We start from the raw sequence: 22,143 nt of genomic DNA, 5'->3' as shown, positions 1-22,143 counted from the left end.
CTTTACTCTTCATCCGAGGACGCTTCCATAGATACATCGCTGTCCTCATCCATTGGGGCATCCTCTGCATCACTCTCATCCTCACGGGCCCGCTTGGTTCCTTGCGATTCGCCATTAGCTTCGGTCGCTCGTACGGGGACTGTGCCCGGTGGGCCACTGAAAATGGATTTCTGAAGGTCTGTAGAAACTCCGCTCGGTCCGGCCCCGGCGCTGGGCGCATTATATGTACCACAGAGTCGCCCAATGACATCGGATGTACCTTTGCCGTACACAATTTTCTATAAGGCATTAGTCGTTAGTAGAGTGGTCAGAGTTGGTTCCATAGGGTTCAGATGCCAGGTGCCAGATGCCAGGTGCCACGTACCATCTCTTTGCCGAAGAATTCAAATCCTTGCAGAGCGCGCATAGCCTGGGTGCTAGCCTGCACATCCTTAAACACAATATGTGCTTGCCCACGCATTTTGCTTGTCTTCATAGCCACAACGTCGAGAACGGTGCCGTAGGTGGAGAAAAGGGTGTAGAGTGACAGTCGTAGGTCATATTTGCGGAGCTTGTCTGGGAGATTGGTGCAATAGAGTCTTATAGAGGGATTAGGAATTAGCTTCGGTAAGCAATTGGAATAGCCATTGAACAGGTGCGAGCTCACGTTTGATTCGGAGGTCCAACGGCCTTGGTGTCAAGGCTTTGAGGAGCCGCCTTGGAGGCCATTTTGTGGGACTAAAAAGAAGATATCTGGGAAGATGACCCTGCGCGCATGAAACCGAAAATTCAATTACCGATTTGAGGAGGAATGAAGCTCGCAAGGATGATTATCATGCCTGTGATTAGAAGTGGATCTCCAAATTGCGAGAAAAGAGTATGGTCATGTGACTAGTTACATAATCTTAGATTTTGCGGGGCCAGGTCCACAGCAGCCAATAATATCCCGTTCTGGCTGGCCAGCAGACGATGGGCATCTACTACAAGTGTACATAGTCAACCAAGTCAGAAATCCTACCTCTGTATATATAGACAAAATTATGCCAGAATGTATTTATAAAGAAATATTCCATCTCTGCAGCCCCATATCTTCTTAATCACCTAGTCTGCTGCACGTTTCTCTACATGTCTTTCTACACGTTCTTGTATACATTCATCTATACACCTTTCTACCTATTATCGACTTCTCAATTGAATCTACCCCGTATTATACCAATAAAAATCTCAATGAAATATTATGAATAGTATTAGTACTAAACTAAGCTCGTATTCCAATATGAATCGGAAGAAAAGCTGGCTGCCCTAAGTAAGAGTTGGGACCGAGTTGACTACAGTACAGTAGACTTTGAGTCTTGAATGTCCTTATTTTGCTCATTCAAGACATGCAATGCAATCTTTAAGATCAACGAGAACCCAGAGATTAACTAAACGTTGAATACCGAGTGACAATTATCATCCGTAACATCTTACATGACCTTTTTACTCCGTCCCGCAATAAATCTGAATGCGACCATCAGAATAACGCCGGATATAGTTAGTTAGATAGTCCGATTACTAAGCATTCAGCTTCCCCGGATTTCCCTTGGGTCGGTTCACGACTCCATCTCCATGGCTCCCTGAGTGCTTCAACTCTCGCAAAAATGATCTCCAGGATCGGCCTCGCCTTCATCTACTCTCTATGGTCTACAGTATGTGTCGCATCATCTCAAAATGACACAAAGCCAGTTTCAAGCGAGTTATTCAACTCCCTCGAAGAACTCTCTAGACTTGTAGACATCGCCTACTGTGTGAGTACAACCGGTGTCCAAGAGCCATTCCAGTGTCTAAGCCACTGCGCCGAATTTCCAGAAATGGAATTAATCGATGTAAGTTCTTCCCGAATGAAAAGCGCCCATCGAAATTCAGAAACCTGACGTCAGAATGCTTGATTCAAGACATGGAATACTGGCATTTTCCTGTCCGACTCATGCGGATACATTGCTGTTTCACACACACCCGGTGCAGAGCGCATTATAGTTGCCTTCCGTGGAACGTATTCAATAACCAACACTATTATCGATCTCTCTGCATACCCACAGGCCTACGTACCATACACAGGCGAAGACGGCTCCAAGCCATGTGAGAACTGCACAGTCCACGCCGGATTTATGACATCATGGGTGAACACCCGCGCCGCAATCCTGCCCTACTTACTCTCACTCCGCGAACAATATCCAGACTATGAAGTCTCCCTAGTAGGGCATTCGCTTGGAGGGGCTGTAGCAGCGCTGGCGGGATTAGAGATGAGGCTGGCGGGGTGGGATCCCCTCGTCACGACATTCGGGGAGCCGATGATTGGAAGCGAGGAGTTCATGAAATTCCTAGATGAGGCGTTCCTTTTGGAAAGTTCGAGCTCGTCCAATCTAGATATGGATCTCCAAACACTCCGATTCCGTCGCGTGACTCATGTAAATGATCCGGTGCCTCTTCTCCCACTGCGCGAATGGGGGTATGCACCTCATGCTGGTGAAATATTTATCGCCAAGTCAGATCTTTCACCTTCCCGTGAAGATGTTCGAGTATGTATTGGTGATGAAGATCCGCGATGTATTGCCGGTGCAGAGACTACTACGTCTCTACTAGATATGTACCGGGATGTCAACATCCCAGCCAACATATTTAGTCCCTGGAAGGACCCCTGTCCGTCATATACGGACCAAATGAGACCGGAGTCTGGACCGCAAGTTGTTATCGGAGAACAAAGACGGAGAGGCCGGGGTGGACCTGCGAACTGTGCTTCGAAGGATGCTCAAACGCCCCTTTACCCACTTAATTGGGACTGGTCTCTCATCCCGGCCCGGTATCGTCTTTGGGAACTTTTCCATTCCCACCGGGATTACTTCTGGCGTATTGGGTTATGTGTCCCGGGTGGAGATCCGTCTGGATGGTTATGAGTGAGTGACGCATGTAATACTCGATGATTCATTCCAGGGGCATGGCGTTCTTGGGTGTTTCAATATAATTTGTCATGAAATTTACATTCTGCACATAAGTACTCGGAACTTATTTCGGAACTCATTTCGGAAGTATATCCGATATTTGTTTTATTGCTGTACATATCTTCAATCCAAGTCTTCGCCCATTATATTATCACGATTCGTATCACTATTTTAATATCGGCAATATCGGGCAATACTATAGTGGGCTGACGAAAAAGGACGAAAAATAAGAATATTAAATGTGATAAGAGTGATCTATAGTTCTTTGGCGTAATTATCTCACCCCAAAAATAAAAAGATCAAATGAAGATGTTTGATTCGTGCCTGGAACCCGGGCGCGTAGTTGAGCGAGACGCCGCTGCAGGTGACGAGATGAGGTGAGATGAGCCACTAACTTGAACCCCACACCCACAGGCTTTGTTGGAGAACTCAGGCTGGTTCCCTATTGTTACCCCCCTATTAGATACCATTGGTCTGGAAAATGTGGCTCAAATGCTTGGAAGCAAATTAGTTACTAAAAAGATGGATAGAAGCAAAGATCAGTGGTTGGTATGGTTTCCAAAAATATTTGAATATATATAGTGACATTAGACATACATCGATCATCAATCATTGCGTGAACAAACAAAATCAAAATACAGGACAAGGGCAGGCAAAATCAAAGACAGAAAGAAAATACAGATCACAAATACACAGTACACCGGAGTGACTAGTCCAACCCATTGCGCCCATTCCCAAATACTGATACCAAAATATCGCAGCCCTAATATCCAAAATTAACCATTTGCAGACCTTCCTGCACCATCAGATCAGCCCAATCAACGTCAAGAGTGTGCCCAACGCGCATCAGACGCTCCAATTGTCGCTCATAGACAGTTTGTAAGATAGCCCTAGTGGTGGCTGCATTGCGGCCCATACCATCCTCTTCGTCTTCCATGCTTGTCATCAATTCCATAGCCATCATTTTCAAGCCGCTAGCAGATGCAGTGGCACCAGCGAGGAAAAGAGGGAAAACAAGGAAATGCCGATCAGCACGATGAGTGTTTGCGGTTTGTTCTGCAATGCGCAGAATCTCTGAGGCGTGGTGGTCAATCTCACCGTCGGGGCTGAACTCCGACTCGAGACGCTGACCAGACCACATGCTGCTGTAGGAAAATAGATGACAGACGTGGAAAAGAGTAGCAGACTGTATAGTAAAGAAAAATAAGTTAGCTTTGAATTTTCATAGACATAGAGAGGTCTATGGTTAGAAGGGGAACAAACCTGCTGTAGAATTTCCTCAGACCGGCGAGGAAGCGAGTTCTGCTGCTGATGCCACCAAGCCACATCCGGAGCTTCCCACAGCCGCCCAAAGGCCTGACGCAAGTCATTGATCTCCCTTGACCGGTGGTCGAACTCTGAAAGAGGTAAAGTCGGTTTATCCCTGCGGAGCTGTGATGCAAGGAATCCCAACTGAGCAGCTAGCCTGAAAGTATCAGCGTAAAGACGCATAATGACAGGTAAGCTCTCATGCTCTTCGGGGTATATGACGCTAAACCCCTCGGCCACACAGGGGTAGAGGAGGCATTCAGGACCCGGAAGCATCTGGTGATCCAGCATAGCCTTAACGAACTCGCCATCGCCCGCACCGCTCAAAAGAGCGTACAGGTCAATGTGGCAAATCCACCATATAATGAAAGGATGCGGTTCACCACCAAAATGTGAGCGACGAAGAAAGGAGATGTGGAGTAAACGGGAGATGTGGTGAGACCAAAGGTTTGAGCCATGAGGTTCAGCTGCAGCGACCTGTTGGAAAAGGAATCAATATATGAACCAAGACACTAGATATATAAAAAAAAACTGACCTCATAAATTAATAGGAGGAAATGAGTGAGGAAGAGACCATCAGAGACGAGGTCGTCGTTATTTCGAAGGCTGTTTTGCAAAGAAGGAAATGCTTGTTGGTAGTATTGAAGTGCATCAACATTTTGTCCAGTGCCGCTGTGTGAAAGACTAAGCGCCGAGATGGCCATGATAGCATGGGCAAGCTAGAAAGAAGTTAATACCGTAGATCCCGGCAATCTCAATCGAAAGAGAGAGAAAAACTCACTGGAGGAAAATGGGCAGCTTCACGCTCAATGAAATCCACACTTAGAGTCATACCGCTGCTCTCATATCCGAAAGAGTCATCCTGTTCCCGATTATGGGGAAATAATTGTTTCCACACGACATGACGGAAATGGGAGAAGAGGGTGTGGTCCTGAGTGTTCTCCTCAAGACATGGGTCAAGGTACGATAGAGATACTTTTTCGTCCTCGAAAGGGAGTGGAGAGGCCTGAGAGGCCTGAGAGTCAAAGATGGGAGATAAGGAGAGTGCGCAGAAAGGATCTGAGATCTCTGAAGTTGGCGAGATTCGGGAAATTCTTCCTGCTGAAAGAGATCGTCGTGTTGAATCCTCAAATGTCTTCAAGATCACCACATTGGGATCAGGGTTGGAACTGGGATTGTAGACAGAATGTTGTCCACTGATGGGACTACTTGTCGCTGAGATTGAGACCTCGGTGCTTGTCACGAATGCCTTCTCTCCCAAATCATCTGCATACTCTGGAAGTGTAGAGAAACTGTCTGGAATCACTACTACGTGATATGTGCCCGGACTAGACGCCTCGGCTTTCCTCTCTCGCTCCTCATCCGATGTGAGTAAAGCGAAAGGCGGGAGAGAATCCCTTGGAGAAAAGTAATCAGATCTATTATCTTCGCTTGGGGTAGGTGATGAAACTAAAGAAAAGAAGGAAAGAAATAAAAATCAATATTTGAAAGAAAATTGGGGGGTCAAAGTGTTGAGACCCTCGGGAATAGAGTAACTTACGATCCCAGATATGGTTTCCTTCGGTCTTCACATCGGCCATTCGGCCCATAATACGAGGAGTATCATCACGAAAGGCTAGACGTGGACGATAGTCACAAGTATGGCCCAGTCGCGTACATTGCTAAGAGGATGCGTTAATAAAAGTGTGCGGCGCGTAGAGCCGAGGAATGCCTACATTGCATTGCGGATGTCCTTCATCACATTTAACTGCATAGGAATGTTAGCAAAATCTCGCCACAATTCTTGAGTAATAAAAGTGCAATTTACCCTTGCGACTCTGTAATGAGTTTCAAAATTCCCCGTTAATAATCAATTCTGGTTTGTTTTGTTTTTCGAATCCCGAAGATTCTAGAGATCAATGGCAATGACTTACGCGACATGTCCTAGATATTGGGTTAGTTGGGGGATTCTTTTTTAAAACGCACGATTTAGAATATATTAAAACTGTAGAGAGAAAACATACCAGCAACCTGTCCTTGATCGCGGGGGTAAACGAATGCGCGGGGGTGCAACTAGACCCTTCTCTGGTTTGCCGACTACCTCTTCCTTGGGGGCAATGATGGGGAGTCGTAGAGGTCGTTTATTGGAGGCAAGGCCTCGACGGTTTTGCATCACTAGGCTGGTGACCGTCATAAGGCTGACTGTGTGCCCTGTGAAACCATATCAGTAAGGTTATGTACAAGCAGACGGGATTGTAACACCTACGTGTGTGGAGAGTAGGTAGAGAGAATGAGGCTCGGGGTTGAGCAAGGCAAATCACCAATTGCGGGGAAGGATGGGATAGCTAGATCAATTGAGATAAAAAAAGAGGGTTTCGTATTTAAATCCCACAGTAGAAAGGGTGAAGTGGTGAGGTAGAATAGATGTCAAGTAGGTATAGAATAGATATAGATATATTAAAAAAAAGGTGTGGTGGGGAAGGAAATTATTCAAGAACCCGGGGGGAGGGAAGAAGGGTTATGTATGTTATGTAGGTCTTCACATCACGAGCAGAAAAAGGGTAGACCTGCAGGAAGAACCAGTGGGTTGGTGCATCACGGACACATTGGATGGCGCAGTCCTGTTCCTATCTGGCTTGACGGGTGGCGGGAACCTGTGGAATCTGAACAAGTACCGAGAAAGGGAAAGGGAGGGGGAAGAAGCAGAGGGAAGAAACGGAGAGAGAGAAGGGAATGGAAGGGGAGAATCTGGAATTAGGAATTAGGAGGGAACTAAGACATAGTAGAGAGCGAGAGAGGAGAAAAATAAATAAAAAATAAAATAAAATATTAAAATACTAAATAAATCACGATAATAAAAAACCACTCAGAAAACAAGGCCAAACACGATCCGGTTCGTCCGAAGAAAAGGGAAAGGGGAAAAAAGGGTTAAGCGTTGAAAAATGGTATGCAGGTGCCAACCATGTGGGAAGGAGGGTAAGAGAGGAAGAGTAGAGGATAATGGAGATAAAAATAATAATCATACTCATGCATCGATATAAAAATAACCAAGGAAAAGGCTAAATCGCAGGATCTATTGGAAGTCTGGGTTTGGACTTTGCGAGTATCAGTGTATCAGTAAGTCAGGGCTGGCTGAGGAACACGTTGAGTATGTACGGAGTCAAGTCCATCCCAACCTTGGGAAGGTAGATACCCAATACGATGCGATACGATCGGATCCGAATGGAATGAATCATGTAAATGGGGGAGATGGAGCTTGGGAAGTAATGAAAAGAGTCATTTTCTACCTAGAGATTTTTTGTCTATAGATTACATAGATTACATAGATTACCAACATTACCCTGAATTACCGACCAACTTCACCAAATCGGCCCCTCGTATGGACAACGGGCCTAGGCCAGGTCTAGATGGCCCCAGTGCTAACAAGTCATGAATGAATGCCCGTATTCGATCTAGTTCATTCCTACCAATCACCAGCCCAGGGTGGCGTGTGGAATATGAGCAAATTGACTTCTTTGGATATTAATTTGAATTTTACTTCTGATTATACGGATGAATGGAATTGTTAATATAAAGAAAGAGAGATGTACATAGGGATAAAAGCACAAGCATAAGGTGTAGAGAAATCTGTACCCAACTGATTAGATCAGATATAGATCCCCAGGCTGATAATGATAAGCACCTCAGATGATCAACAGACCCATGGAGAAAAGAAATCAAAAGATCGGCGGTTCTAAGATTTTCCCAACGTTCGGGTATTCCCTTGGTTTCCAAGCATCTGGTAATCCCCGGGTTGAGGCTTTCCTGGCTTGACTTCTTTTTCTTTTTTCCCCATCGAACTTTGCCACGGACATGCCCGAAGGTTAAGCGAGTGGCGCATTCACTAGTGAAAATCCGCTGCAGAAAACATGATTCGCACCCATTAACTCTTTTCTACCCTGGTCCCCGCAACTCGCTCGGAGTAAAGATCGAATCCACTCTAGTTCGTAATGCTCTACATCCTCTCCCTCCAATCCTGACACTTGCGTGATAGGTGTGGAGTTGGGACAGGGAAAACTTGGCCCCAAAAATTAAGCAAAATAAAATATAATAATTCATAAATTCCCACCCAGCTGGAACTTGTCTGTATCAAGATTCCAAATTCCAAATCTACAGCTTCGCATTCCCCCAAAGCATAATTAATAACCTAATAAATAATACATAAAATAATAAAATAAAATAAACATTTGATCCACGGTTGATCCTCCACGTGGTTGAGTGGTTCTGGGAGGCAAATCACTGAAGCGAAGTACATACATACTAGTCGAAGTCTATACCTAGTGCATCTATTAATCTGGAGGACAAGGAGAGAGGGGGGAACTATCTAGGTCAGGCGCATTAGGGCCTCATCAAGGATGCGCTGGACAGTGTCCGATCGTTCATTAGTCCTCCACCCTTTCACCATCTCTCCCAATGACTCTGGCACTCCACGTACGACAGGTCGTAGTTTCAGGTAGCCCAAGACGGCTTCTGCACGGCCCTTGCGGACCATCTCAACCGCGTTCCGGTCCTGGAGCAAAAGACTTGCCAACTCGCTCATCGGACTCGCTAGAACATGTTCACCGGGCGCTGTCCACCGATCCACTCGGATAAAGAACGCTTGGAGCTCCTGGTAGACCGTGCTAACGACCTGTCTGCCTCCGTGGGTCAGGGCCTGGTCCAACGGACCGATCACTTGGTGGATGTATCCTCCCAGCACTGTGGTTAGGCTTAGCTGGGCCGACGCTAGGGGGTTCCCGCAGGGCAACTGACCTTCGCCCGAACCGGCCGTGGCGGGGTTCAGACATTGCAGGAGGCATTGCACACTTGCCGCAAGGGTGTCGTCCTTGGAGTCTGGCCCATTCCCGGAATCTATATCCATCCCATCCTGGAATTCTTCAATCACCCCCGGCACTATCTCTAGCGCTGCAGGCATCAAATCGATATTGCGAGCCTGCGAAATCTCACCTAGGGCTCGTAATCCGTGCGGCCGATACCCGGCATTTGTTCGCTTCGCTTCACGGATGGTAATGGTCTGACCCCCATTATCGTTAGCTTTCTTTTTTATCCTTTTTTCGCTTTTGACGTGTTTGACGTTTTTCCTCGTTTTTTCTCAGATCATGTTCAAAGAAGACTAGTTCTTACCTTCATCAGCTCACTTTGCTCCGGCGACTCCGTCCACAATTTCTTCCCTTGTCCGGCAAATTTCACCAAAGCCTTCAACACCACTTCTTTCCCTTCCCATGTTTTCCCCGCCAGTGCCTTGACTAACACTGGCCATACGAGCTGTGCAGTGGGGAGATCCAACTCCACTTCAAGTGCAAGCACTGCCTGGGCAATGGCACGTGCCGCCGTATGCTTGATGGCCCACCGCGCCGAGTCTAGATTGTCGGATACGAGGCTGACGATCTCCCGAATGTACAAAGATACCGCTCGAGAACCCCCCACATTATCCTGCCACGTCTTTTCAAACTCTGCTTTCACATGATCATCTGCGTCATGCTTGCACACGAACACAAACGGCAGAGCAGCCGTGGCGAACGCCATGAACCGGTCATTGGAGAGTTTCGACGAAGAATACAGGATTTCGGCCGCCACCGCCCGCGTGGGAGCATCCTCTGCTTCAAGATAGAGACTCTTAGCGTAATCAATGGTCTTCAAGACCCGCTCATCGGATGCAAGTCGCATGAGATACCCCAGAGAGGTACAGTAAGATGCGCTAACAGTTTCATTGCGGTCCACCACGTATTTGCAGAGAACTTGAATAAATCGATCTGCATAAGGTCGGAAGAGGAGACTCTTCATACTCAGTAGAACCAAAACTCGACTGCAACCCACCTTAGATGGGAGTCCCACCGCGGACCGAAGAACTTCTTCAAGTTTAGGAGCCAGTTCTTGCAGATTAGTTTCATCGAGATGATCAATTAAATAGCGTTCAATAACTTCCATCATAGGAGACGTGCGAATACTCGATAAACGCATCTTATCAATCTCCTGGCCTGTAAGCCCGTATTTGTCGGCATTCAGATGAACGTAGTTGACCGCTTGCGGCTCAAGAGAGCTGAGGGAGCTCAAGAACTGCTCAAGAATATTGGGGACGAATGGATGAAGCAGCGTGCCTGAACTCTTTTTGATGATCTGCACGAGAGCACCGATCGCATATCCTCGCACATCCTCCACACTAGAGTCAAGACCTTTATCACTTAGGAGGAAGGGAACAGCACTAGTGAGTAGGGCACCTGCACGTTTCTCTGTGCCACTTGTCTCGAGTGTACGAATGACGGAGTTGGTGATAGTTTGACAGAGCTTGAGAGCTGCCGTTCGTACAGATTCCTTGATGTCATCCAGTAGTCTGAATGATTTGCTGTAGATATCATCCAGGTATTCAGCATATTTCTCAGGGCGACGACCTTGAATGAGATCTGCGATAGCGGCACAGCTTGCTTGTCGAACGCGCCATTCACGCCCCTGAAGAACGCTCTTCAGAAGGTCCTCCATGATTGCATTGAAATGAGTGTCGATCACGACTGTGGGGTCCTTGACAAGAGATTGCCAAATAGTGTTCATTGACCGTTGTACATTGGGGTTGGGGTCAAAGCGGTATCGGAAAAGCTTAGGGTAAATCTTGGGGTTCTGTGAAAGGTACCCATTGACACTGGAATCCGAAAAGATGCTGCTAATACCGAAGCGACCAAATGCGGCGCGGTTGGTCCAAAGTGCATTGTTAGAAGCCATCGACATAAATCGGTAGACAAGGGTGGGATCGCCGGCCTCGGCAGCCAAATTCATAATGTCTTTGTATGTGTTGACAGATGAGCCTTCGCCTGTCGGCAGAGCCCCAGGTTCAAACAACTGGGTGTCAGCAGTAACATTGCCACCTCTTAGATTAGGTCCGGTAGCTGTAAACGATTCCACGAGATCACGGACCAGATCATCTCTTAAGGACTGATCACCAATCTCGTAGACCAAACTGAGACCGTGAGCTCCCGTCTCTTGTACCACCTCTTCTCGGTTTCCAAGGAGGCTCGTAAATGTGGCTTGACACTTGCGCAGGCGCTCCTGCATCTCTGACAGGTGCCCGCAATTTTTGACGAGCGATAAGAGCCAGATGGCGGAAGCCTTCCGGAGAGAGGGCTTGGGCGCCACACAGTCGGCGATAATCTTGTCACATATACTGACAAAAACTGTTCGTGGCACGTCTGATTTGGAGAGAACAGCGTCCACGTCAAATTCTTGCATCAGTGCTTGGGAATCCCATCCAATTGCAACGTTACTTAGTGCTTCACCCACGGTGAACTGGACCTCGGGACTCTTGATTTCATGCAAGCTATACAAAGAATCTAAGAAGTCGTTATAAGGAGAGGCGTCCGGTTGCGACCGTGCAAAGGTTAATGTAACCAGACCCAGCGACGCGATTGAGATATCATTTTCTGACTTGGCATCGGTGGACAGCTTTCTCTGAACTTGCTTCCAACCATCCTCTTGCAATGTCTGCAATGACAAAATACCCGACAAACTGAGTTGCCCAAGGGATGCCTCAGCAGTTCTTTGAAGAAGAGAATCACGAGAGACATCGACTATATCTAGGATAGTATCAATGAATGGTTTGATCTGATCTTCGGGGATTTTGCTTAGAAGGCCACGATATGCAAGTCTGCTGAGGAGGTAGGATAGCGACATGACTGCTCCCCGTACTTTAAGTGCAGCTTCGCCGACAGATGTGCTCCATGGCTTAATCATATCCGTAAGCTGCGTGAGAAAGGTGCAGAGCTCATTTTCAGGGAGGGAAGGGTGTGATGCGAGAATTCCAAAGGCTCTAGCTGCTAGTCCCTGGATATCTTGGTTGTTGCTGAACATGGACGTTGTTAAAGACTGAGCTTTAGAGACCAGCTGTCCAACCACATCATTTGGTGTCAAAGAGCAAATCTCAACAAAATGAACTCCGCACTGCCGAAGGTCTGCCAAATCTCCATGAGCCAACCCGTCAAGAATCGCAGACAAGAAAGTCAAAACAGACCCCTGCGCAGTACTGCGGATGTACTGCCTTACGGCAGTTCGAGCCTCTTCGTTGGTGGAAAGTTGCACTTCGAGTTTATAATCCCAATCCTCATCCAAATCGACAGTTATCTTGGATGCCGAAAAGGCCTCCCAAAGTAAAGTGTTGCGGAGAAAGGAGACAGCAGGCGCGAATGCATTCTTATTGGACCCCGATAGTAAGCGACGAGTGGAAGAATTAGGCTCCTCTGGCGACATTAAGAACTCGGTAGCTTCAGAAAAGGTCGGAAAATTAAACCAGGTTTCGTCTCGCTTTTGAAAAGCGGCCGGGGCAGTCCATTTTTCGTCCTTTGCTGGATTAAGAAGTCGGAACCAATACGGATGTAATCCCTTCTTGCCTTCTTCTACTACTTCTTGTTGCCTTCCAGGATTCCTTGCAATAGCCATGAGATCAATCCAACGAGCAACCACATTGTTAAATGGTAGAAAACGGTTGGCAAAACGCACAGTGGCGTATTGAACATCTCGGACAACGTTGTAGCCATTCTCCGGGTGAACCTCTCCCGACTGTAGGCCGATTTGTTGAACCAGAAACGGGCGTAATTGATGCTGGAAGTCCTGATCATGGCTGTTCAGTGAAGAATTGAGAATACTTCCTAATGCCTGATCAATGCTAACAAAGATTTCCGGGCTCGAGTCATCGCAGCTCAGGGATGTGAAGAGCCAACGGACTAGATCGAATTCGAAGTTTTCGACGTCTTCATTTTTAATTTGAAAGTCAACCTTGGGAACCAAGATACCAATACTTTCGTAGGCAAGGCCTCTCAGGCTCATATCTGTTGCGGGTAGTCTCAGCCCACTGGCAGCTGGACTTGGCCAGGTCTGAGATTGGATGAAGTCTCTCAAGCCAGCAATGAGTTTAGGGGCAATCTGTTTAAGATCCTCTGGAGAGCCCATACGGACAACCCATGTGGTGAATGTGAATATTTGAGTTCTTAATTTGGACGCTTGTAGTCCCTGTGCAGATCTTGCGGTGTCTGAGAGAAGACCATCTTCGATGAGCTTATATATTCTCTGGGTATTTTCAGTGGCCTTGATGGATTTCCCTAAAAAGACCAAAATCTTGACTTGGAGTGGAGGGCGAGCAGGAAGAGCACCATCAGGCGTGCCGGCCCCGAAATACAGATCATACAGCGATTGAACCGTAGACGGATCTTCCAAATCGACTGTAAATCGCTTCAGTGTCTCGTCGCCTAGATCAGCAAGTCGGGCGTTCGCATCCACAGAAGCAATCAATGAAGGCAGGAATCGCTGGGAATCAGCAAATGCGCCACTGCCGAGAAACCGGAGAGCGATGACTTTGGTCTCGGTCAAATTTAACCCTCCAGAAGTAGCAGGGTTCCATGTTTCGCTAACAGGCGCTCCTTTGTTCAAGAAGGTATATTCATCTGGGGACAGGCCATGGCATGTTTGAGCTCCTGAAGTAGCAGGGGCAAGAATGAGTAGCTTCCCTAACCAGTGAGACAGGAACTGGGAATCTTCGTCTGAAAGACCCAGGCGTTGCTTCAACTTCTGATCTTCGTCACTGCCCTTAGATGGTATTTTGAGAAGAGGCAATAGCCGCAAAACAAGGTTGAACACAATAGCTCCTTGAGTAACTGATGTTCCAATTTGTGCAATACCCTGAAGAAGGGGGACTAGGATTTCGACTCTGGCATCTGAACCAAGGCGGTCGATGCCTTGTTGAGCATAAACCAAGTCGTAATAACGCACCAGTTGAGACTTTTGTTCCTTGAATTGCTTTAAGAGTGCTGCGACCGGCAATTGAATTGTGGGGGCTTTAACCCGAGCACTGACATGCTGGCAAATGGAGATGACCTTATTGCGAACTGCTACGCTTTCGGATGACAGTTTCAAAAGTAGAGGACTCAAATAAGTTTGGAGTAGTGACTGAAGCTTCTCATCGCTGTCTGCCATAGCAATGCGAAATTCCACTTTGCCTATTAGACTCAACTCGCGAGCCTCTGGGCTCTGTGAGTCCGCCATGGTGGGAGAAGTGATTTGATTATTTGCAGAGAAACCAGCATTCACCTGGGGTAAGCAACGACCTAGATAGGTCAGACACACTGACACAGTAACAGTTTTGAATATGTAAGGATTTCTCCAGAACTTTCCACAGGCAACTAATACACACGTCACCGTCCTTGCTTGCTCTCTTATCCCCGGTGGATATACGCAGCGGGTGAGTGCCTGGATTAGTCAGGCTCATGACCAATGTGTTCATGCCTGGTTTATAAGGTATATAGGTAACTAACGTAATCCACTACCGAGCCGCCAGAACCACCGAGCCGCCAGGCAATCCATACCTAATAGATTTAAACGTAATTATATCAACTAAAATATTAATTCATTGATATTATAACCTATATAGCTCTATTTGGATATGCGTTTCTTTTATGTCCCTTATTCCCACATAATCTATACTTTGGTAAGGCTCTCGTACGTGGTTGCAAAGGTAGTTGTGGCCTCTGGGCCTGTCTTATTTCTTGTACTACTGGGGGTATAGCCAATGGATTAATAAAGTCTTGAAGCTCTGTAACTGATAGGCTTGTTTTATGTGGTATCTACTACTTAGATCTAGTCCTTTTTTGCTTCTTCTTCTCTATTCTAGCGCGTAAATCGCTTATTTCTTTTTCGAGAAAAGCATTTGATTGTATATTGATTTGGTAAGCTTTTAAAATCTGGTTAAGTATAGAATTTAGCGGACTTAGTGGACTTTGTGAGTGTTGTTTTAGTAGTACTTTAATCGAAGATGCTTGCTTTTGTAATTGGATATAGTTCGAAGGTATTTTTGGTTTTTACTTACTACTCTAGTTTGAGGGGGGAGTAGGTGTTCGAAGTTGAATATTAAGTTTTAAAATAACTTAATCAGGGTTAAATAGGACTAAACTAGCTGCTATGAAGCTATTTTTAATTGTCTCTAATTTAAATACTTTGTCTTGGGTAGAAGAGTAAACTTTAAGGAAATTAAATTTATTGATATAATTGATCCTAATCTGTATTTGATTCTTAATAAGTCGATTGTATAAATGTTTTAAAACTATAAAATATCTAATATTAAGAGGCTGTAAAAGGTGCGAGGAATATACTAGTATATAAATTAGAATTATATTATTTTTACTATAAAGTTTATTAAACTTTGGAGTTAAATAATTTTTGTAACTATTAAGGATTAAAAGTTAATATTTCCCCTTTATATTGTAATAGTTACTAAGTTGTCAGGCTAGAGACCTGTGACTAAGCAAGGATATCAGATAGTAAAGATCAAATAGAATAGTTAATATCTAGAACTAATTCTTATAGGATAAGAATTGTAGCTATTGTTTATATATTTTAATATTGCTAGAGCTTACTAGGGCTTAGGGTAGTTATATATTAACGGGTGTATTATAGTAGATTCACCCACGGAGTAGCTATAAATTATACCTGAATCGTACTTGAAGGGATTTAAGAATCCTATAATAATTTATTCTTCTCTTTTAATAATAGTTGACTTGACTATCTATATAACTTGTATTTAATTAGGTAATTTATATCTAGTAGTATTATATTAAATAAAGATTCTAGGACTAATACTATCTTAGGTGTCTTTATATATAGATATAAATAAAATAATATAGGTTCTTTAAATCTTTAAGATAAGAGCTTCTCTCTTATCTTTTTAACTCTTATCTTTTTCCTTTTCTTAGCTTTTAATTCTTAACTCTTTATCTTCTTACTCTTTGTTTTTATCTTATTTTGTTTTACTATATCTGAGGCTATTGCTTCTAGTATTTTTAATGATCCTTCTTATTATAGTGATTATTGTATAACTAAAGGTAAAGATTAGGCTAGAGGTAGAGATAATAATAATAGTGATAGAGGTAATAGGGTTAATAAAAGTAATAGGAGTATTACTAGTACTTCTACTGGCTTATACTCTTTTTATAATTAAATTACTTATTCTTTCTTTATATTTTATATCGGATATATTGCTGAAATAGCTCTTTACCCTCTTAAAGATACTATTCCTAAGATCTATTATAACTAGGATTATATAAACTTAATTATTTATATTTTATATAAAGAATATAGTAAGAATTACTTTTAGATAAGGTTCTTCTCTAAGTTATATTTAATTTAATATTAATTTATCTTAGATATCTTATAGAATTTATAATAATTTATATTAGTTTTAGTTAATTCTTAATTAGATATATAAAGTTTAAAGTAATAATACTACTATAGTAGTTATTAGTAGTACTATACTTATCTAGAGTAAGGAAAGTAAGGTTATAGCTATAAGGGGATCTATTTATTTTTTAGTATCTTTTTAAAAGATAATCTCTATTTATCTTTCTGGTTATAAGCTCTATTTTAATTTATAGAATATAGATTAAGCTATAGGAATATATACTATATTTATTACTAAACAATAAAAGAAGTTAAATATTAAGGTTAGTTTATCTTCTACTTAATCTCTTTACTATCTTAATAATCTTTTATATCTATAGATTAGTAATACTAGTTTCGCTTTTTAATAGAGTAGTATTTAATCTTTCTTTATAGAGGTTGTAGTAGGATATTAGTATAATATAACTCTAATTAGGGTTACTTTAACTCTAACTATAATAGTAATAATTACTAATATTAAGATACTTATAGCTTAATATAGAATTCTATAGTAATTTATTATTTTTACCTTACTTATCCTTCCCTTTTTTAACTAAATAGCCTTGTCCGATATAGTTTTTCTTTATCTAGTATTAATTTAATACTAATTCGGGGGGGTTTCAGGAGGTTTTTAGTATTGTTAGGATACTATTTTATAAACTTAGTTTTTCTTAAATAAAGCTATTATATCTCTTATATTTTCTAAGTATTCTACTGGTTCCTATTAGTTATATTCTAAGAGCTATTCTATCTATTTTATATAGTAATATAGTACTCTATTAAAAACTTTTTTATCTTAAATCTCTTTAACTTCCTATTCTTCTTTATCTTTAAGTTCTAGTATTAGTATTTATAAGTTATTATTATTTCAGCTATTCTATAGTTTAAGAAGAGAGATAGAGAAGATATTATATAATCTTAAGTATTTTTCTAATAATATAATATAATAGGCCTAGATATTAATTTTTATAAGAATATAGAAGGGCTTAATTTAATAAGGGAATAGTTTCTTTTCTTTAGTTTTAAAGTAGAGATTCTTTATCGAAAGGGATATAAGGGTTCCTACTTTAAAGTCCTTTAGCTTATAATTTTTGTTATAGGATCTCTATTATATTTCTTATATAATTTGAAGCTTATTTATGGCCTCTTTATAGATATTCTAGAGGTAATTTATTTGTTCTTTAGTATTAAAGGCCTTTTTCTTAAATATTTTATTAAGAGTTTAGATTTAGAAATTAGGGTTATATCTAAGTAATATATAAAAAAGAATCTTATTAATTAATATATTAATAGTATTATTATATATAAATTATACTATCTTAAAGAGTTAAGCCTAGTTTAATTATTCCCTATTAATAAAATATCTAAGATAATCTTTTAAAACCTAGTTAAGTCTTTTTATTTATTTATCGATTTAGGAATAGAATATAGTAGAGAACTATAGTTTAATCTTAGAATAGTAATAGAGTTATAACTAGAACCTACTTATAAAAATAGACCTTTAATTAGAGATAATCTTTTTTAGGTTTCTATATTTAAGTTTAATTTAATCGAAGAAAAGTTTAATAAGATCTTCTATAGATATTATTATTAATATAGAGAGGAATTAAAAGAATTTTATAAGTTAATAGATAATTATTAGGATTATATTATACTTCCTTCTTTTAAAGATTATAATTAAAAGTCCTATAATAAAGTCTATACTTAGCTTTATAAATAGTCTATAAGGAATAAGAAAAGGTTAGAGTTCTTTATAAGAATAATATCTAAGTACTTTAACTTCTTAATAAATTAGATATATTTTAATATATTCTTATATATCCTTTAATAAATATTCCTAATAGAATTTCTTTTTTAGAAGTTCTTCTATATATATTCTTTTAAAATATTCTATAAGTTATTTATTATAATAGAGCTTAATTAGTTTTTATCTTAGGTTCTTAGTAATAGGGATATAGAGATATCCTTTATAATATAAAAGTTTCTTAGAGTCGATACTCTAATACTTTCTTTATAGAACGTTTTCCTAAGTTATATTAATTCTCTCCTAGACTATCTTATTCTTATCTTAGAGTTCTTTAATTAATAATTTTAGTTCTCTTAAGGATTTATCTATAAATAGATCTTTATTTATAATTATAGTAACTACTATTTAAAAGAATATAAATTAAGAGTGACTTAAAACCTTATAATATATTATATTATAGCCCTAACTTAGGAAAAACTTAGTTATATTATAGCTTTAACTTAGGAAAACTTCTTTATTATTCCCTAGATCTAAATAATTAGCTTTATTAGACTTATCTATAGTCTCCTCTAGATCCTTCTAATCTATAGGAGTAGTAGTATTATTTTAAACCTAGTTTAGCTCTAATTTTAGGTTATTAGCTAAGCTACTTATAGTTAGAAAGAGAGATAGTAATAGACTTCTATAAGCTAATATAATTATAATTATTAATTCCTACTTCTCTCTACTTTCCTCTCTAAATAGTATTGTACTAATAGTAAACTACTATACTTTTATAAACAATTTAGCTATAATTCTCTTATAAATTAGCCCTAATATCTCCTCTATAGATAAAGACTTCTCTTCTCTTAGAGTATAGGATAACCTATCTATAGGATTAGTCTTTTTTAAGTAGTAATATATTATAAAGTTAAATAAAGTAAAGGAAAAGTACTAATATACTTATCTTCTATTAATCTTAGATTAATCTATAAATAGCTTTAGGTTATAGTAATCTATTAGAACCTTAACTTAATAATAGCTTCCTTTAAGATATTAACACCAATATTTAAATAAGTAAATAATTATAAATAGCTCTTAATCCAATATTATATAGTTCCATTCTATAGATAAGAATTTCTTTAACCAGAAAGTAATAGGATACTATATCCTTTAATTATCTAATTATAAAAGGATTCTATCTATTCCAAAACCTAAAGCATTAGTTTTAAGTTAGATAGATCTCTCTAGATTAAAGTATTATAGAAGAGATATAGTTAAAAAAGTATTAATAAGATCCTAAAATACTTTCGATTCGTAGTCGTTTAGCTTAATATTCCCTAGTTTTTTTTTATCCTTATTTCCCTTAAGAAGCTTTATAAGTAGTAGTATAATTAAAGAGTAATTTTTAATAAACCTTTAATAGAAGTTATAGAATCCTAGGAAGACTTAAATCTTTCTATAGGATATAGACTACTTCTATTCCTAAATAGCTTAAACCTATTCTAAGTCTATAGAGATACTATTTTAACTAATAATAAAACTAAGAAATTTAACTTATTCCTTATAGAATTAATATTTAAAGACTTTTATAAATAGCTATACTTCCCTTAACCTTTTAAGTATAAGATAAAGATATTCTATATATTCTTTATAAATCCTAAAGAAGATAAGAATATTATCTAAATATATAATATAAATAATATTAAAAAGGCTATAAAGTATAGTATAGATATAGCTTTAAAATATTATAGGTATATTAATAAGACTAAATAGTATAACTATATATTTAAAATAGCTATATTTTATACAAAAAGCTATCTTCTATTCTTCTTCTTCTTAAATATAAATTTAATAATATATATCTTATATATTGATTTTACTAAGGAATTAAACCCTAGAAAGATAGTTAAGAATCTCTAAAATAAGGGATAAAAGGTACTAATTTTTAACCAAAATCTTATTTAGATCTCAATAATTAATATAGAGCTATAGCTCTTTATCCTTTTTAGGTATAAATAGGATAAATATACTAACTAGACTCTTTAATAGTCTAATTTAACTATTTGTCAAGTTTTTATTAAGATACTTCTATAACTCTATAAGTTCTATCTATAAGAGGAGATAGATTAGACTATATAAAGATAATATATCTTCTTTAAGTTTAATTAAGTAGTTAGTCTCTTTTTATAGTAGTATAATTTTAGAGTTCTATACCTCAAATATATCCTAGAATACTAGTAATTCGGGAGGGATTTAGTCTTAATTTACTATTAATTTATCTTCTTTTTCTTCTAGGGTATACTAGACTTCTTCTAGGGTTTTAATAATTATAAAGATATAGACTTAGTTCTTATATACTTTTATAAACTAGTAAGGCTTTAACTATTCTATTATTTTTTTATTATATTTAAACTATTATTATTTCCGCTATAGGACTAATATAATTTATATTTCTTAGATAGTTATATTTAATAGTAATATTAGTAATCCTAATAGATAGGGATCTCTATTAATTATAATATAGGGATATAAAAACTTTTACTTAGTTCTTTAAGAGTTATATATAGTAATTAAAATAGTTTATATACTATAGATAGGGGTATCTTATTAATCTATTACTTCTAGGATAGAGATATTATACTTAGTTTAATTAAAGTAATATTTCTAAATAAATTTATAATTAATAAGGTCTATCTTTATATAGGTATTAATATCTATATATATCTTAATATTGTTTTAGATATAAATTAGGATATAGAGATAGATAACTATTCCTACTTAAGACTAGAAGTTAGAATTTATAGGAGTTAATTCAATCCTAGTACTTTTCCTAAGTCTCTTAATTAAGTATTATTATAGTAATACTAAAGTCTTAAGTAAGCTTCCTAGATCTTTACCCTTAGGGCTTATAGTAATAGATAATATTTATTTATTTAGTAACCTAATTTACTATAATTAAAATAATTATTTAAAAGGATTCTAGTAGATAGATTAAATAGGTTAGATTAGTTAGTCCCTCTAATAGATATATTATTTAGATTATTCTTATTCTAAGAAAGAAACAATTAGGGTTTATCTCCGGATTAAGAGGGATTTAGATATAACTTAGAGTTATTATAACTTAAATTAGATCTAGAACTATAAGAACCCTTTAAATATAGATTTCTAGGATCCTTTTAGTCTTATTCTATATTATTAGACTAGTTTAAGAATAAATTATTAGATTATAGATATTTTAAGCTTGAATTTAAATCGTTAATAAATAGGTTATATTTATATATCTTTACTTTTGTAAATTCCTAGGTACTCTATATTTCTTCTACTTATTATACTTAAGTTTTAGAAAAAACCTTTATATATTAATAAATATATAGTATTAACCACAACTATAGTTTTAATATATAGTAATATACTTACTTATCCTAAAAGACCTAAGAAAAATAATATTCTAGATCTATAAAATAATAGTAAAAAGCCTTTAATTCCTTATTAGTTTATTAACAATAATACTTTATCTTATTACTAACTTCTCTAGTAAAAGTATTTTTATTATATATTAAAATAAAAGTCTATTTCTTAAAGTATTCCTAGTTACTAAAGTAATTATTATTATTATCTTTAAGATATCTCTTCTCTATAATCTAGTTATTTTTATAGTTAGAGTTAAGATATTTAATTTCTATAAGAATCTTTATCTTTTTATTCTTATAGATCCTAGGGTTATCTTAAAAGATATATCTAAGTTATAAGAGCTAATTTACTTATTCTTAAAGACTAAATAATTTCTTAAACTTATTAACCTTAAAACCCTCTACTTTCTTATATATTTTAATCTTAGTTCCTCTATAAGCTATAGATAGATTATTTAAGAAAGCCCTAGTATTAATTCTAGAGACTTAAGTAGAGAGTTCTTTAAAGTAAATATAAATTATAAGGAACTCTTCT

General features: G+C 38.7%; 4 protein-coding genes across 4 annotated transcripts; 1 reads left to right on the top strand and 3 right to left on the bottom strand.

The window, feature by feature from the left end:
- Positions 1–2: 2 nt before the first annotated feature.
- N7478_013392 (U2 snRNP complex subunit MSL1) lies at positions 3–708 on the bottom strand (the record flags this gene model as incomplete). The annotated part of the gene is made up of 3 exons (XM_056929602.1): positions 3–278; positions 365–578; positions 647–708. The coding sequence occupies 3 exons, from the start codon at positions 706–708 to the stop codon at positions 3–5; spliced, it is 552 nt and encodes a 183-aa protein (XP_056772964.1).
- Positions 709–1,619: 911 nt separating this feature from the next.
- Positions 1,620–2,912, top strand: N7478_013391 (lipase family protein; the record flags this gene model as incomplete). Its single annotated transcript, XM_056929601.1, has 2 exons — positions 1,620–1,844; positions 1,914–2,912. 2 exons carry the CDS (start codon positions 1,620–1,622, stop codon positions 2,910–2,912), a joined length of 1,224 nt encoding a protein of 407 aa, XP_056772963.1.
- Positions 2,913–3,720: 808 nt separating this feature from the next.
- On the bottom strand, positions 3,721–6,438 carry N7478_013390 (uncharacterized protein; the record flags this gene model as incomplete). Its single annotated transcript, XM_056929600.1, has 7 exons — positions 3,721–4,143; positions 4,221–4,742; positions 4,802–4,984; positions 5,047–5,662; positions 5,981–6,012; positions 6,179–6,188; positions 6,269–6,438. 7 exons carry the CDS (start codon positions 6,436–6,438, stop codon positions 3,721–3,723), a joined length of 1,956 nt encoding a protein of 651 aa, XP_056772962.1.
- A 2,169-nt stretch (positions 6,439–8,607) lies between these two features.
- On the bottom strand, positions 8,608–14,303 carry N7478_013389 (ECM29 family proteasome component; the record flags this gene model as incomplete). The annotated part of the gene is made up of 2 exons (XM_056929599.1): positions 8,608–9,297; positions 9,408–14,303. The coding sequence occupies 2 exons, from the start codon at positions 14,301–14,303 to the stop codon at positions 8,608–8,610; spliced, it is 5,586 nt and encodes a 1,861-aa protein (XP_056772961.1).
- Positions 14,304–22,143: the final 7,840 nt, after the last annotated feature.

The sequence above is a fragment of the Penicillium angulare genome (genome assembly GCF_028827245.1).
Source record: "Penicillium angulare strain IBT 27051 chromosome Unknown utg000012l_segment0_segment0, whole genome shotgun sequence".
Taxonomy (NCBI): domain Eukaryota; kingdom Fungi; phylum Ascomycota; class Eurotiomycetes; order Eurotiales; family Aspergillaceae; genus Penicillium; species Penicillium angulare.
This window is presented reverse-complemented; position numbering and strand designations above follow the sequence as displayed.